Source organism: Berghia stephanieae, chromosome 9 (assembly GCF_034508935.2).
Source record: "Berghia stephanieae isolate SIO BIC M18660-M18661 chromosome 9, UCSD_Bste_1.3, whole genome shotgun sequence".
Classification (NCBI taxonomy): domain Eukaryota; kingdom Metazoa; phylum Mollusca; class Gastropoda; order Nudibranchia; family Aeolidiidae; genus Berghia; species Berghia stephanieae.
In genome coordinates, this window is record NC_088368.1 from 38916102 (window position 1) to 38933601 (window position 17500).

General features: G+C 40.5%; 1 protein-coding gene across 2 annotated transcripts in view; it reads right to left on the reverse strand.

Annotated features, from left to right (window-relative positions):
• LOC144979381 (uncharacterized) overlaps positions 1-17500 on the reverse strand; it is a 29078-nt gene that overhangs the window by 8540 nt on the left and 3038 nt on the right. Inside the window, exon 3 of one of the 2 annotated variants that reach the window (XM_078926030.1) lies at positions 15471-15757. The exons of the other annotated variant lie outside the window; for it this stretch is intronic. Coding sequence (XP_078782156.1) covers positions 15709-15757 — 49 coding nt within the window. The 3' untranslated portion in view covers positions 15471-15708. Of the gene's footprint in view, positions 1-15470; positions 15758-17500 lie in introns of those variants that run through there. 2 annotated transcript variants of the gene reach the window in all.

Below are 17500 nucleotides of genomic sequence, written 5' to 3' on the forward strand. Positions count from 1 at the left end.
AAAGTGATTTAAAAAGCAACACAGATTCCATGCATACCGTAGATGATCGTGATACGTGGAGACAGCTGACCGGCAACGTGCTCATGAGTATAAGCCACGATGAATGATGATCTCTCATAAGAGAAAATATATCGGAACATGGTATAATATATCTTAAAGAAGTAGACACACTGTTATTTCTGTTGATGTTACGCATGCCGTTCTTGACTTAATGAGGAGCAGATCCGAACGGCTAAACAGCTACCGAAGATAAATGTTGTAAATGCGCACCCCCAAAAAAGTTCAGATATTTATTTCCCATAATCATTGCTATCGCTACGCTGATGCCTCTCAGTGAACGTGGTTTGGTCACAAACAGTAGCCATCGTTAAGTTATAGCCTGACACTGAAACCCAAAAAGACTGGCATTTTGACGTCAATATTTGGTTTTTGCACCGCCTAGTGAGTTATCGTTAGTAGTAATGGAAACAAGGGGTATCCAATACAATTCACGATATGTTTTCTTTTGTGACCAAAACTGGCATTTTGACGTCATTTTATTGGTCAATGTCAGGCTATAAGTAACGATGGATACGGTCAGTGTCAGGCTATAAGTTAACGATGGCTACGCACAAACCCGTAATTTGACCAGAGTGGACTCCTTTGCAGACGTCTATCGAACCTGTGATCACAAGGCCGTTTTCAAGAACGCGGATGAGCGCATAGGCTCTATCTCTGACTATCTCTGCCTTTTCTTCTTCTTCTTCTTCTTCTTCTTCTTCTTCTTCTTCTTCTTCTTCTTCTTCTTCTTCTTCTTCTTCTTCTTCTTCTTCTTCTTCTTCTTATTCTTCTTCCTCTTCTTTTTCTTTTTCTTCTAATTTCCCCTCCCCTCCTCCTCCTACCCCTCTTTTTCCAATTCGTGATGTTCTCAATTAAGCAAACCGAAAACTATTTTGTCATTACAGTTGGAACATGCCTTTGTTAAAAATAATCATGATCCGAGTTCAGGGGAGACAATTGTTAACGTTATTGCTGTATGATTTGATGTATGGTTTATTTGGATTGTCTCACTTGAAGTTGGTATTTTGCCCCGGAACTAGAGTGAAGCCGGCAGATGAAGATGATGATGATATGTTTTGATTTTTTGACGAGATTGGATGGATTGGCGATTATAATTTTAATCGTCTTGTTTTGTTACCTTTATTTTGGTCAAACAATGAAATCTTTTCGATATAATACAACCACACAACTCGTTAGTGACTATAATTAATTTTCTAAATGGTGCCGATAAACCCCGAGAACTTGAAACTTTAGATTATATTGTGAATATTGCTTGACAAGAACGCCGCCATTGACTGATTTCACGTTTCACGTGAAAGGACTCTTGTTACCTTTGTCAGAGTTTTCTATGCGAGGCTTGGATTATTCTTTAGCTATTCCAGTAATTTGTCACGTTTGTTGATTCAACTAGATACAATGGAGGAAATGAATGTGAAGATTCTGCTGTTGTGAATGAGTTGAAAAACAATTTGTATGTTGATGATTCACTCTCTGGTGCAGATACTGAGGAGGAAATAGAGAAAATGGTCACTAGGGCAAATGATATAATGAATCAAGGATGCTTTACCCTTGCTAAATGGGGCTCTAATTCGTCTTCTGTATCTCAAAGCACCTACAAAGAATTTGACTTTGATGCTGAATCTGCTGGATTCCCGTCACTGAAAATACTTGGAATGCATTGGTCTACCAAAGAAGATTGTTTCTACTTTGAAACAGGCCCTGAACTTGAAAGTCTTCAATACACTAAGCGCCTTGTCCTGAGCTTTATAGTGAGGATCTATGATCCGATGGGTTTCCTAAACCCCTTTACCATAATGGTCAAAATCCTATTTCAGGATTTGTGGAGATTAGGCTTGACCTGGGATAACCCTTTGTCCCAAGCTTTACAAAACAAAATGAGTCAATAGGCTCATGAATTTAAAGAAATAAGTCAATGGAAGATTCCAAGATGTCTTGCAGTGACATCATGGAAGAATTGTGACAGTATTAAACTACTTGTTTTTTTTTCAGATGCCTCTCGGGTGCTGTGTGTATTTGAAAGTGTGTGAAGAAGATGGATGTGAAAAATTATCTTTGGTTGCAATAGGGTTAGCGTGGCCCCCTTGAAGAAAATCACAATTCCAAGAATGGAATTATTAGGTGCAGTGTTAGGAGCCAGACTGTTTTCTTTTGTAATGTCTGCATTGGTGTTGCCTTCAGACACACCTTATTCGTGTTACACAGATTCCACCATTGTGGTACAATGGATCAAGTCTGATCCTGAGAAGTGGAAGCAATTTGTCAGAAATAGACTATCTGAAATACAAACTCTGACAAGTCCGTCCAGTTGGAATCACTGTGCAGGGGTTAGAAACCCTTCGGACATGCTTACCCGTGGCATGTCTGCCTACGAGTTGATGAATTCAGACAAATGGCTCCAAGGTCCTGGATACATTGAAATCAATGATTCATGTTGGCGGGAGATTAAAAATGTCTCATGTTCTTTCATATGATGAAAACATTCTATTGTTTTGCCAAAATGCCACTTACCTATGTCATTGGTTAGATTCCAACATAACTTGATGAAACATGCAGGTGCATCTGTTTTGCTTTCATCTTTAAGAAGTAATTATTGGATAGTTGGTTTGAGATCTCTTTGTAAGAAAGTTTGCCACCAATGTGTTGATTGGCAAAGACAAGATTCTAGGGCATGTAATGTAAAGTTTCTCCCTTACCTTCTGATAGAATTGATCGTTCGCCCCCCCCCCCCCCCCCCCCCCCCCCCATTTTCCATTGTGGGTGTGGACCATGCTGGCCCTCTGTATTGCTTAGACACGGGTGTAAAGAAGCACTACATTCTACTGATCACATACGCAGTTATCAGAGCTTTACATTTAGAACTGGTGCCTTCTCTATCATTAAATGACTTCATATTGGCGTTTAGACGGTTCTGCGCTCGAAGAGGAGTGCCATCTGTTATTTACTCAGATAATGCAAAAAGGTTTAATGCTGCAAGCGGCCTTTTGCAACACCATTTAGATCATGCTGCGCCAGTCTGGAAATTCAGCATTCCTTTGGCACCCTGGCATGGAGGTTGGTGGGAACGACTCGTTAGGTCAACTAAGTCTGCTCTTAGAAAATCCATTGGCAGGGAAATTATTAGAAAATCTGAACTTGATACCACATTGTATGAAGTTGAAGCTTGTATTAATGCTAGACCTTTTACTTATTATGTTGATGAAGACATAGAACCTCTGACTCCTTCTCACTTCTTGCTTGGGCGAAACTCACCCTTGATACTTCTCATATCAAAACTCGAACCCCTCAGAATGCTAATGAGTATAATGTTGCGCACAAGAACCATCTTTTGGCTCTTGATGAATTCTGGAGAATCTGGAGTAAAAATAATATCAGAAATCTTCCCACTGTGGGGCGTGTTAGAGATAGAAATAAACTTCAAGTTGGTTCTCTGGTACTTATTAGAGAAAAAAACACACCAAGAATGAAATGGCTATTGGGAAGGGTATGTAGGTTGATCTAAAGCAAAGATGGACTGATTAGATCAGTTGGAGTGAAAACTGAGAAAAGGGAATTAATCAGAACTGTCCAGAAACGTCATAAACTTGAAGTTTCGAATGATGAAAATGGAATAGAAATTGAGAATCCAGTATCAGAGAATACTGATCGAACCCCTGAACCTGACTGTGTTGTTTCAAGGTCCAAATCAGGTAGAGCTATTAGACTCCCCATGCCTTTTGATTTATTATCATTTAATGTTAGAACATTTGTTGTTTATTTTTTTAAAATATTTTTTTTGTTCTGTATTTTTTAAAGAAAATGTTTGGCTGGCCTCAGCAGTGGCATTGGCCAGGGGTGGGGAGTGTTAAAGATAATCATGATCCGAGTTCAGGGGAGAAACTGTAAACGTTATTGCTGTATGATTTGATGTGTTGTTTTTATTTTGGATTATCTCCCTTGAACTTGGTATTTTGCCCCGGAAATAGGGCGGAGCGGCAGATGAAGATGATGATGATATGTTTTGATTTGTCGACGAGATTGGATGGATTAGCGATTGGAATTTTATTCGTCTTGTTTTGTTACTTTTATTTTGGTCAAACAATAAAATCATTTCTACAGAGTACAACAACACAACTCGTTATTGACTATATATAATTTTCTGCATGCCTTAATCACGTTTGGTTATCAGACTTGCAAAAATGTAACCAAATTGAAGTTTTGAAAGGGATAAGATTGGAACTGAAAATAGCCGATACTGTCACTACATGTCATCAAAGTACTTCCTCAGAGCCACCGTTAGACCCATGGAGCCAGAGTTTATCCAGATGTCGATAGCGTGAGACGTACAATATGTAAATGTTGCTGCTCGAAGCTCAAAGAAATATATAACAATGTAAAATTGAATATAAGATTCAATCTAATAAGGGAAAACAGATAAAATGGACGTTTCGGGTTTTAGGTAATGACAAGACTGCGGGAATTTCCGGTTATCAGATGTTACTGTACCCTTTCTGAAAGAAGAACACACCACCAGTGCAAGACCGCTTAATTGGGACACAGAATCGTCACGCTGAAATCATTCCAATTATACGGTGTTACAATTAAAAATTAGTGGCTTCCATAATTAAAAATGCATTTAAAAATTAAATAAATAAAATTCCCTTCATTCATTCCCCAAGGGAAATTTGCCTTTAGAGTCTAGCCCAAGGGAAGGCTGGAATAACCCAGGCGTCAGCCGTAGTGTAGCGCCGCAAAGTGAGCTAGGGCGAGTTGCCTTATTCAAGGCCACACACAACGAACTTGGTAGCTCTTGGGTAAGAAACAAAGACCATACCGCTGAGTCTCGCTGTTAATGCTGTGTTTTTGTGATGTTCATCACAAAACTACTCCAATCGTAATTAAGAAAGTAGGGAGTCGGCACCTGTGTGAGATAAACATCTGAACAAGCGTGTATGAAAGGTGCCAGACAAGCAAGAAAGTAAAATTCAAGAAAAAAACAAAACAAAAACAAACAAAACATTCATCCCTAAAATCAGTCTACCTTGACTGGGGATCGAAGGTCAAATGGAATGCGGCCCGACCTTTGTGGAAAACCTGCTACCTGAACGATGTGTCAGTCGTCTTCGAGGTAGCAGCCTCTTATGGTTCACACTATTATGTTATGACGATCGACCCAATCATCAAAGTCCGGTCCGCATTCGTGCACCGTCGCAAACCCGCCTGGTAGCATCGTCACAACACACCTTTCGACTAGATGCTCTGCCGTCTCGGGTTCTTGCCCACAGCGTGGACATACTGGACAGGAAGTTAGACCCCACCGATGTAACGCACTTGCCGTCAGGCAGCTCCTCGACCGAAGCCGATTCGCAGCTACCCAGTGTCTCCTCTTACTGGTATCAAAGCCTGGCAACTTCTCTTCAAGCTTAGAGGAGTGTAGGTCCCCGCCCCCACGAGGGATTGAATTCGTCCAAACCGACTTCCATCTCGTATATGCAGCTCTGTCCGTAGTCAGGGATTCTGCGTACAAGGGTTGCCGGGACTTATTTCGGCTCGAAACGGGGGCACCGTCCAGTATGCGCATGAGAGGGGTAACCCCATTCCCTCTCTCTTTGATCTTACTCAGCCAGTTTCCCGTAATCGTTTCCCTCCGGACATCGGGGGGCTGGATCGCTGCCATTATCGGGCCCCATTCTCTAGGGGTTGTTGCTAGCGATCCCGACACTATGTGCATCGACTTGCAAAGTTTTACACCCACCTTCTCAACGTTTCTGCTTTTACCCCACACTGGAGCGCAATACTCCGCGGTGGAATAGCATAGTGCCAGGGCGGACGTTCTCAGGAGCGCTTGGCTAGCGCCCCAAGTCGACTATTCCGCTTCTCTATCTTCCGGGCAACCCCTTCGAGATGCACCCGATAGTAAGGCTGCGATCCAACGTCACCCCTAAATATTTTGGATGCGGCTCATATGGGAGTGGCTGGTCCCCGGCTAGGACATTCAGTTTGCGGGTGTGCCAACCACTGCATAAGTGAAATGCAGTGGTCACGGTTTTTGAAGTCTTCATCTTCAGGTACCACTTGCCAAGTAGGATTTGAGTCCGGTGACGTCCTCGCTGAGTACGCTCTCGAGACGGGTCAACACTTTACTCTGAGTAACGAGTGCCCAGTCGTCCGCGTATCCCAGCCTCATGGAGGAAGTGTTCGGCATATCGCTAATGTAAACGTTAAACGGCATTGGCGCAAGTACCGATCCCTGAGGGACCCCATTCTTCAGTTTCCTTACTTTACTCGTGACGTCTCCCAGCGCGACGTGGAGTTGCCTTTCCCCTAAGATCGAAGAGAACAACTTCAAGGTCTTTTTGCACCTTATGATTTTTGCAAGTTTGAGCATCAACCCTTCGCACCAGACCGTATCATACGCCGCTGATAGGTCTATGAAGACAGCACCTGTTTGCTGTTTTCTCTCGAACCCATGCTCAATATGCTCTGTAAGGGCAATGACCTGCTCCGTGGTGCACCTCCCTTCCCTGAAGCCTGCCTGCTCGGGTGGCAGGGCAGCGTCTAGGACCGGCCCTCATCGGTTAAATAGAACACGCTCCAACAATTTGTAAAGACAGCTTAGCAGCGATATGGGTCTGTAACTGTCTGCCTCCTTCGCCGGTTTCCCTGGCTTCAAGATGGCAACTATCTTCGCGTGCTTCCACACTTGTGGAAGCTTTCCTTTTGCAAGGACGTCGGACATTGCCTCAGCTAGCCAGGCCTGTGCCCTGGGGCCCAGATGCGTCACCATATCGGGATATACACCATCTATCCCTGCTGCTTTGCCGTTCTTCACTTCGCTAATGGCTGCACCCACTTCTCGGGAACTGAACGGGGCCGTCCAGTCCGACTCCTCTGCAGCTAACGAGTCCAAATTCGTACGGTACGCCTTGCGGACACCGCGCTCAAAAACCTGATTAGGGACCCGTTTACTACGGTTCTTAATGTTCTTGGCAATTGTGTCTGCCTCACAATCCGGTGCAGCCTTCGCGTAATTCCGATCTGGGTCCAATTTCTTTATCAAACGCCAAGCGTGGCGGCTGGACTTTCCACGGTCTCCTGCCACCGTTGCTTCATTCCCTCTGCCAGAGACTGAAGTTAGTCTATCGGCTGCGTCCTGGGACTGGGTCTGCTGGTACTCTCGGTACAGCTCTTCCGACTCTGCTGTCCAGCAAGGGGTGTAGAATTTCCGTTTGCCCCGTGGAATAGAGCGTTGAGCGCTCTTAACCAGTAGCCTACTGAATCTGGTTATATTCTTGGACTTCGAGGTGGACACTGGCTCCCGGGACAACATAATTTTGGAAAAGACCTGGAAGAAGTTGCGACGGCCTGCACTGTCATCACCTACGTGCAAATACCGTTGTGCTTCCAACGCAGATCTCCCAGTGATTGGTGTTGCCAGTCTGTCGACCTCAACATCTCTGGTACCCGAGGGCGTGATTAGAAAAAAAATTGTCGTTACAACTTTGGACCTGAATCTCCTTGGCTGAACAACGATTAAAGATCTTAGACTGTCGGTGGATGTCCTCATTCAGTCCAACGGCAGAGAGATCGTGAACAAAGTGACGAGCAACACTAAAACTGATTGGTCACTTCAGTCAGCATGCAAACAGCTTTGCTCTGAGTTTCCAGACCTTTTCAAACAAGAGTTGGGAACGTTTAAGGACTTTGAATGGGAAGTCAAATTCAAACCAGACGCTACTCCAGTTTTTCACTGTCCTCGGCCAGTACCCATTGCAATTCATTTGGACCAAGCGCTACAAACTGGCATCTCCAAAGGCGTTTGGCAGTTAACCAAATTCAATGCTCGTGGTACTCCTGTCGTACCAATAAAGAAGATGACTGCCCCTGGACAAAACAGACCTAGCATCAGGGTCTGTAGAGTTTACTCAGTGACCGTGAATCCTCAGTTAAAACCGCATCGCCATCCCATGCCTACACCTGAGGATTTGATGAGAAAGCTTGGATATGGTTCTGGATTTACAAAAATCGACCTCGCAGATGACTACAACCAGATCTGTCTTGGACCAGAGTCGCAGAAGAGACTTGCCCTCAGCACAAACAAAGGCGTTTTACTGCTGAAGCGTCTACCTTTGGAATCAAGTCGGCTCCTGGTTGCTTTCAAGAGATTATTGACAGATTGATCCAAGATCTGCCGGGCGTTGCTGCCTACTTGGACGACATACTCATCAGTGGAAACAACGATGAACAGCATCTACGTAACCTTAGAGGTCGATTTCAACGTCTGCAAGACTCGGGCCTTCGATGCAAACTCGAGAAATGTGCCTTTGCCCAACCACGGGTGGAGTACCTTGGACACTACCTGTCCATAGATGGCGTCTCGAACGTTCCAAAAGCAGATGCCATTCATAGCATGCCAGCTCCTAAGAATGTTTCCAGTCTGAGATCTTTCCTTGGGCAAGTGCAATTTTACAGCAAGTTCTTGCCCAATATCTCTACAACACTGGAGCCGCTATATCGTCTGACGAAGAAAGACGTGAGATGGAAATGGGGACCGGAAGAACAGTCTGCTTTCCGGCTGATCAAAGAAATGCTTCAATCTGATACTGTACTTGCACATTCCGACCCGTCGTTGGAAGTTGGAATCTCGTGTGACGCATCAGAAGTTAGCATTGGAGCTGTCCTGTTTCACCGTTACTCCGATGGCAGTGAACGACCTATTGCTAACACATCGAAGACGATGACGCCCTGTCAGCGAAAACACAGCCAAATACAGAGAGAAGCATTGGCCATCATCTTTGCCATGAGCAAATTTCACCAATTATTATATGGCCGAATATTCATTTTGGTGACAGACCATAAGCCGCGGATCTCTCTGTTTGGACCATCAAAGCCCATCCCAGCACTGGCAGCAAACAGACTGGCAAGATGGAGACTTACCTTGAGCCAGTACGATTACAAAATCGAGTACCGGAAGACGTCGAACCAAGGAAATGCCGACGCCTTGAGTCGTTTGCCATCAGGACCTGAACAAAGATTCGACAAACGATAGACTGGAGATGATTTGTCAACAATCTGAGCCATTCAGATGGTATCTCCCAATCACCCTAATGAGCTGGCTAAATAATCCCAGGACGATTCAGTGCTATCGGCTGTCTTTAAATACTTGGAAGAGGAAAGGATGGCCAAAGAAGATGACACCCAATAAACAAGAGTCCTGGTCAGTTGGGACGTTCAGCAGACTCAAAGACTTCCTTACCTCATCAAATTGATGCTTGTTCTATGGTTATCGTGTGGAAGTTCCGAAGAAGCTTCAAGAACGCATTCTTCAAGTACTGCATCTGGGCCATTTTGGTATGCAACAAAACAGCTATCCAGAACAGCTGTATATTTGCTTGGAATCGACACAGCGATTGTCAACACCAGAGGATGCATGTCGTGTGCTGAGAACTAAAACATGCCTCCAAAACAGCCGGTACAACCATGGATTATGCCCGACAAACCATGGGAAAGGGTCCATATCGACCAGGCCGTGAATTTCAAAGGACACAACTGGCTCGTGATGGTAGATTGATACTCCAAATATCCGTGTGTCCACCAGATGACATTCATCACCACGAAGGCGACAATTCAAAAGCTGGAGGAGGATTTTGCGCATTTTGGATACCTATATACCATCGTCACTTATAATGCGCAGTGCTTCTCGTCAGCTGAATTTGCCAGTTTCTGTGAGAGCCGGGGTATTCAACACCTATACAGGGAGCCCCGTATCATCCAAGGAGCAATGGTGCAGCTGAGAGACTGGTACAGTCATTAAAAACGTCGCTAAGGAAGTCCTGCCTCAGTACCAGTGAGGCCTTACATGAGTCCTTGATCCAGTACCGGAGAACTCCCATGTGCACCGGCTATAGCCCAAGCGAACTTCTGATTGGTCGACAGATACGAGCGAAGATAGATGTGCTCCTGCCTCACAGCCGTGAAAAGCTTCGCTCGTCTAGAAAGCAAAGTTCACCGTGAACAGCCAGTGCTATGCCCTGTCTTTTCAGAGGGGACGTAGAGACAAGTGGGTGCCAGCGGTTGTAGCATCAGTCATTGGATACCGAATGTTCGATGTGAAAATTGTGACGGATTGTCCTATTTTGAGAAGACACGTCGACCAACTGCTCACTCGCTTTAATTAAAATAGTGATTATATTATAATTGTGACAACGAGACTCACGTTCTTGTAACAGATTCTTCCAGTGCATGGACTGTCAAATGGACTTGATATAGTGTATTTGATCACTGGATATTTGAAATAGTATTGTTCGTACGGACTTCTGACTGTTAATCACAACGGCGATCTTCAGGATGTGTAACATAGAATTTCAAATTAATTTTGAAATATTGTTTAAACGGACAGTTACGATATGTGCATCTATGTAAATGTTTTGATAGGTAAGCCTTCGGTATCCTTCAGGCTAGAAGGGAGGTGTTATGATGTATTATTATTATTATTATTATTATTATTATTATTATTATTATTATTATTATTATTATTATTATTATTATTATTATTATTATTATTATTATTATTATTATTATTATTATTATTATTATGATCATCATCATTATTATTATTATTATTATTATTATTATTATTATTATTATTATTATTATTATTATTATTATTATTATTATTATATTATTATTATTATTATTATTATTAATATTATTATTATTATTATTATTATTATTACTATTATTATTGAGTTATTGCCCTTTGCAATTGTATTACTAATATTTTAGTTTCATGAATAATACACTTAATTACTTTTAATTCTACTTATAAATAATGTCACAATTGAATATATTTTAAGAATACATTACATTCCTATCATTAGTTAACTACCCTTGAGCATCGACGTTATATTACATAACATATATTCCTGTTTATGTATATTTCTATACTGCAATGTTTAATATTATTAAGTCTGTGATATATGATTTAAAGATTTGGAAATAAAGTAACTTGTTGATTGGCCACCAATGAGTGTCTTCCCTGTCATTCTTTGTGTGCACTGCCTTTGATACATAATAATAATAATAATAATAATAATAATAATAATAATAATAATAATCAACATCAGGGCCTGTGTGAGTAAAGAGACTTTCCATATCACTCAATAAACAATGCGCCGTTTAGAACGGGTTCGAACTCCGGTCCTTCCGATCCGCAGAAAACTCTCATAATAACTCGATCAAGGCCACTCGTCAGCAACTCAATCCTGGCTTTCAATGATAGAAAATAAACAGTGGGAATTCCCGTTTGTCATCATTTTTAAAAAGATGTTCACTTGTCGAAATAAAATCTTAATTAAAAACGAATCTGTTACTTTATGATGCAACAGGACCACATAGCCGCATGGTTACATCCGTCTTCCAACCAAAAGTTCCACGGTTCGAATCCTGCTGTGGGCTGGTTGGTGCAAACTTGAATCCTTTGCAAAGACACCTTACTCACGTGATATCAATGTACTCAAATGTTAAATACGTATCTAAGGTATCCATGCTGTAGTCAATGAATGGGAAATTGAGTATGTTAGATGTGTGTTCAGAGAACAGCTGGTAGAATAAGGAGGGATTACAGGTTATGCAAAGACAATGGCATACAAACAAAAATGAGAGAAGAATTTGAAAATGCACTCATGATACAAAGCCAAAGTGAACCTGATAACAAAAAATGTGAAAAACAATTTGATATATTCCAAAAGTGTGTCAAAGCAACTGCAGAAAAGCATTTACCAATAGCTCAAATAAACAGCAAAAAGGAATGGATGACAAATGAAATTCTAAACCTATTTGAAGAAAGACGAAAATGCAACAGAGGGTCTGCAGAATACCAAACATTGAACAACCACATTAAATCCAAATGCATCGAGGCACACGAGAACTATCTAGACTGGAAATGCTGCGAAATCAAAAGAGAATACAAACCCAACCCCCAACACGCTCACCAAAGAATAAAAGAACTATCAGGGAAAAGGAAAAGCAAAGCAGCAGGGAGTTGTATCCAAAACAAACAAGGGGAACTGCTATTTGAATAACAACATATAGAAAGCCGATGGGTAGAATACATAGGCGAACTGTACAATGATCCAAATAGAAATGAACCACCACTGAAATTCAAAGAACCATTAAGCGGACCAAACATCACCAAAAGTGAAATTGAACATGCCATGGAACGAATGAGGGATGGTAAAGCAACAGGCCCTGATGAAATATCTGTAGAGGTATTAAAAAGCCTAGGAGATCTAGCAATTGATGAACTTCACATATTATTCAACAATATATACAACACTGGGAAAATTCCAGAAGATCTCTGTAACTCTATTTTCATAGCAATACCAAAGAAAGCAGGTGCAGTCAGATGCGAAAATTTTAGAACTATAAGTTTAATAAGCCACATCAACAAAATACTGTTGCGTATAATTATCAACAGGCTAAGGAATAAGATTAACCCCGAAATCGCAGAAGAACAATATGGATTCCAACCTGACTGAGGGACAAGGATCGCAATATACCTCCTCCGTGTTTTAAGTGAAAGAGCTATACAGGTTCAGACCCCACTATACCTCTGTTTTGTCGACTACAAAAAAGCTTTTGATAGAGTACGCCACGAAGAAATACTAAAACACTGCACTCCATTGGCGCTGATGAGAAAGACCTCAGACTCATGCAAACATTATACTACACCCAGCAGGCATCTATCAAAATCGGAAACTCTACAGGAAATTTCATTCCTATTAAGAAAGGAGTCCGTCAAGTGTGTGTTGCCTCACCAGATCTGTTTAATCTATACCAAGAAACAATCATGAGGGCATAACTAATATGGAGGGAATAAAAGTAGGAGGTCACAACATAAATAATATAAGATACGCAGACGATACGGTACTCATTGCAACATCAGAAATCCAACTTCAAAAGATTGTTGACAAAGTGGTAGTAGATAGTGAAGCCAAAGGAATGGAAGTGAATATCACCAAAACGGAATGCATGGTAATACAGAAAAACCCCGAAAACAACAACACCTGCAATATAACGATTCACGGCGAGCAACTTACCAACGTAGAAAGTTTTAAATACCTAGGTTCAATAGTGACAACAGATGGAAGATGTAACCGAGACATACGAGCAAGAATAACTCAAGCCAAACAGGCCTTCATGGACCTGGGAAACATTTGGAAAAACAAACAGATGTCGTTCGGGATTAGATTCCGAGTCTTGAAGTGCTACGTGTGGCCAATCTTGTTATACGGATGCGAAAGCTGGACTACAAATGCAGAAACACAAAAGAACAATGAAGCTTTTGAAATGTGGTGTTTGAGAAGGATGCAGAGAATATCGTATACTGCACACAAAACAAACGAAGAAGTGCTAAAACAAACATACCAACAAAAGAAACTAATGCCCTTAATAGCGGATCGACAACTATCCTTTTTCGGACACATAGTAAGGAAAGATAAGAATGAATACCTGGCAAGTTGTGGAAAACTACCTGGTAAACGCGCCCGGGGGAGACACAGAAAAACACTCATAGACCAACTGAAGGGCTTCACCAACCTAACAACCCAAGAGCTGTTTGAGAAAGCAAGAGACAGGGAGGAATGGAGAGAGATAATTCATGCAGTATCCGAAGCCTGGACCAGGCATGGAACCTAGAAGAAGAAGAAGAAGATGTGGCGGAAAGTACTTTGTGATAGAATGGCGTCCTATCCAAAGGATAGCAATCAATTGCTATTGCCCGTTTGACGCGTTAGAAACCAGGATAAACTCCGGCTCCATGGGCCCAATGGCTCTCAAAGAGGAGTTTATCCCGATTTCTATAGGGGCACCGGTTTTTGCTTCATACCCGGACGAGTTCGAACGCCCGCCGCTGGTCTGTGTGGCCTTGAGCAAGTCACCACTGCACCCCAGCTCAGTCTTACACTTGTCTGTCCATGGTAGCCTCAACATTCTTCTAATTCTGTACATCCACATCTCAAATGCCTCTAACCTCCTAGTTCATTATTTGTCCAGCGTCCACCGTGTAACTGTTGTTATGAGAGATACTAGCAAATAAAAAAAACTGTCTACGATATTATAATGGTGTTTACAACGTGGGAGATAACAGTGGGAATTCCCGTTTAAATGAATTGATTTCTGAAGTCGTCATGGTGGTGAGTTGAATGGATGTCGAATTGAAGAAAGGGGGCGGGGGGAGCGGGTGCATGTCGATATAATGTCTGCCAGATCTAAATGACTCAGCTACCCAATCCCTGCTAGGTGGATGGCGCTTTAAGGAGGGGGGTGGTGAGTTCAACTTCACTCGGTATCAATCTCGGTCCCATTGCGTGTGAACTGAATGTTCTACAAGTGAGCTATCTGGGCCCCAAATCGCCAAACCAGACCTAAAATCCAGCTCTGAGTTACTAGTGCCGACGTGTTTACTTATGCAGGTCGGACAGCCAAACATAACTATAATGGGCTTGAGTAACATTGTTAAAACAGACAATATTTTGCACTGGTTTGGGAGTATTTCCATTGCAACAATGATGAGGCCATAACTATTTGGGTTATCAGACCTACGAAATAGTATACTTTGTCTAATTGTGGAGTGTGTCGCGAATGTAGAGTTTTCCAAATACTGTCAGAATGAGTCAGTTTGTTTAGGAAGAAAACGACGACACATGAATACTGTCTAGATAATGATAGAAGCTACACAGTGGGAATTCCCGTTTGTCAGAGTGGGTTTTATTTCTGGGTCAAAACAAACAATGACGATAGAATACGAGATTGAAGCACGTTTATTGGGGTTATAAACAAACGTCTAAAATTTGACATGATCTAAAGCTTGGCGTCCGATATAAGTTTTATGATTAGAAAAAAATCAAAATAAATAAATAAGTAAATAATCCATAAACTAATCAATCAATTAATTAATGAATAATAACAATAATAATAATAATAATAATAATAATAATAATAATAATAATAATAATAATAATAATAATAATAATAATAATAATAATAATAATGATAACAATAATGATGATGATGATGATAGTAATGATGATGATGATGATGATGATGATGATGATGATGATGATGATGATGATGATGATGATGATGATGGTGATGATGATAGTGATGATGATGATGATGATAGTGGTGATGATGATGATGATGATGATGATGATGATGATGATGATGATGATGATGATGATGATGATGATGATGATGATATGATGATGATGATGATGATGATGATGATGATGATGATGATGATGATGATGATGATGATGATGGGTGATGATGATGATGATGATGATGAATAATAATAATAATAATAATAATAATAATAATAATAATTAATAATAATAATAATAATAATAATAATAATAATAATAATAATAATAATAATAATAATAATAATAATAATAATAATCATCATCATCATCATCATCGTCATCATCAACATCATCATCTTCATCATCTTCATCATCATCATCATCATCATTATGACCATAATTATCGGCGCCTGTTTTTTTTCAAATCATTCAATCTCTTCACACAAAATCGTCATCATTCCTTTTATAATTTCGTTGATCCAGATGTCCTGTCCACGAGATGAGGACCGTGTGCAATTTTCCCGTACTACAGCAACTTACAGCTACAGTTGTTGTTACTGTTACCGTTTCCATAGCTGATCAAAACAAAGAAAATCGTAGTAGGAAAGTTGAGTTATAATAGTTATTGTTAAATGTGAGATTTTGTATAGCACATTATCTACTCAAGTGCGCATACAACTATTTGTAAAGGTTCTCAAACCATTTGCAACACACACACATAACATATAGGACAAGACCTGACGCTTGTTAAATAGCACACTTAAATTTGAAAAGAAAAAAAAATACACAGACATCACTTGTTTCAGTTCAAGTAGGTAGTTATTCTACACTTGAGTCCATTTTGATACTGTGAGTAAAAATTATTTTCAAAGGATTCAGCTTGTGCCACCCAACCCTCAGTAGGATTTAAACAATAGACCTATAGGTTGGAAGGCGGGTATCAAAGTGCGGCTATGTGGTCCTGGGAGATGGTCGTTGTCTACATGAATCAGTGCCAGACAATGGAAGAAAGAAAAATAATTCAAGAAGAATGACATTCCTAAAAAGTCAGCCTGTCCCGAGTGAGGCTCGAACCTCAGACCTCTTAGTTACCGGTAGTTTTGTTTGTTTTTAAGGGTTTTACGGCGCTTGCAACACATTAAGGTCATATCAGCGCCAGTAAAAAGGAAAAATGGGATAGTAAAAAGTTCTAGAATTACAATTAAAGCACAAAAGAAAAGGTAAGACAAAGGGGATTTGGTTCAAATAGGGAACAGATGTAGATTCCAAGAACACACCGTTAGAGTACTTAGTTTGAGATTACCTGAAAGTCTCATCCAGACACAAGCACAGGTCCCAACTAAGAGGAATACACTCAAATGTTTACAAATCATATAATATAATATGTAGACTAAACATAATACAATGCATAACAGAGAGATGATTTACAAGGAAAAAAATATCATCTTCCAAAACTATAACTATACATTCGACTGTTTCCCTCCCAGCCAAGGAACTCCGGCCAGTGTCAGGACAAAACTAAGTAATCTCATTCCAAGACAACGATAGGAAACAATTGGAAAACGGGTAAGGGGGGATAGAAGACAAAGCATGTACCTCCCTGCCCACTATGGGAGGTCAGGATCCCCACCCAGTAGTTACCGGCGGTCAGAAGGTCTGAGGTTCGATCCCCAGTAAAGGCAGACTGAATGATTTTCCCTTAATAATAATAATAATAATAATAATAATAATAATAATAATAATAATAATAATAATAATAATAATAATAATAATAATAATAATAATGATAATAATAATAATAATAATAATAATAATAATAATAATAATAATAATAATAATAATAATAATAATAATAATAATAATAATAATAATAATAATAATAATAATAAAGTGTTCTTCTAAGTGCTAAATACCGAAGCCTCAAGGAGCTTTACAATATACTTATCGAACCATACTCACACTCATACCGAGCCAAACAGACACACACAACAGCCACACAAACTAACTTTGCAAGTTTTACGAAATGAAATTGACATTCAACATAATGGAATCAAAAAATAAAACGAATAATTTACTCATCATGCCTACGATAATTTATTTTATTGGAAAAGATGAGTTTTCAGATTTTTCTTGAAAATGTTCCCTCGTATTTTACTTTCTTGCTTTGTCCGTCACTTTTTCACAGACACTTTTTCAGATTTTTATCTTACACCAGTGCCTGCTCTCTACTCTGTCACTGGAATGTATTTATATATACAGCTATGGGGTCTTTATCTTACACCAGTGTCTGCTCTCTACTCTGTCACTGGAATGTATTT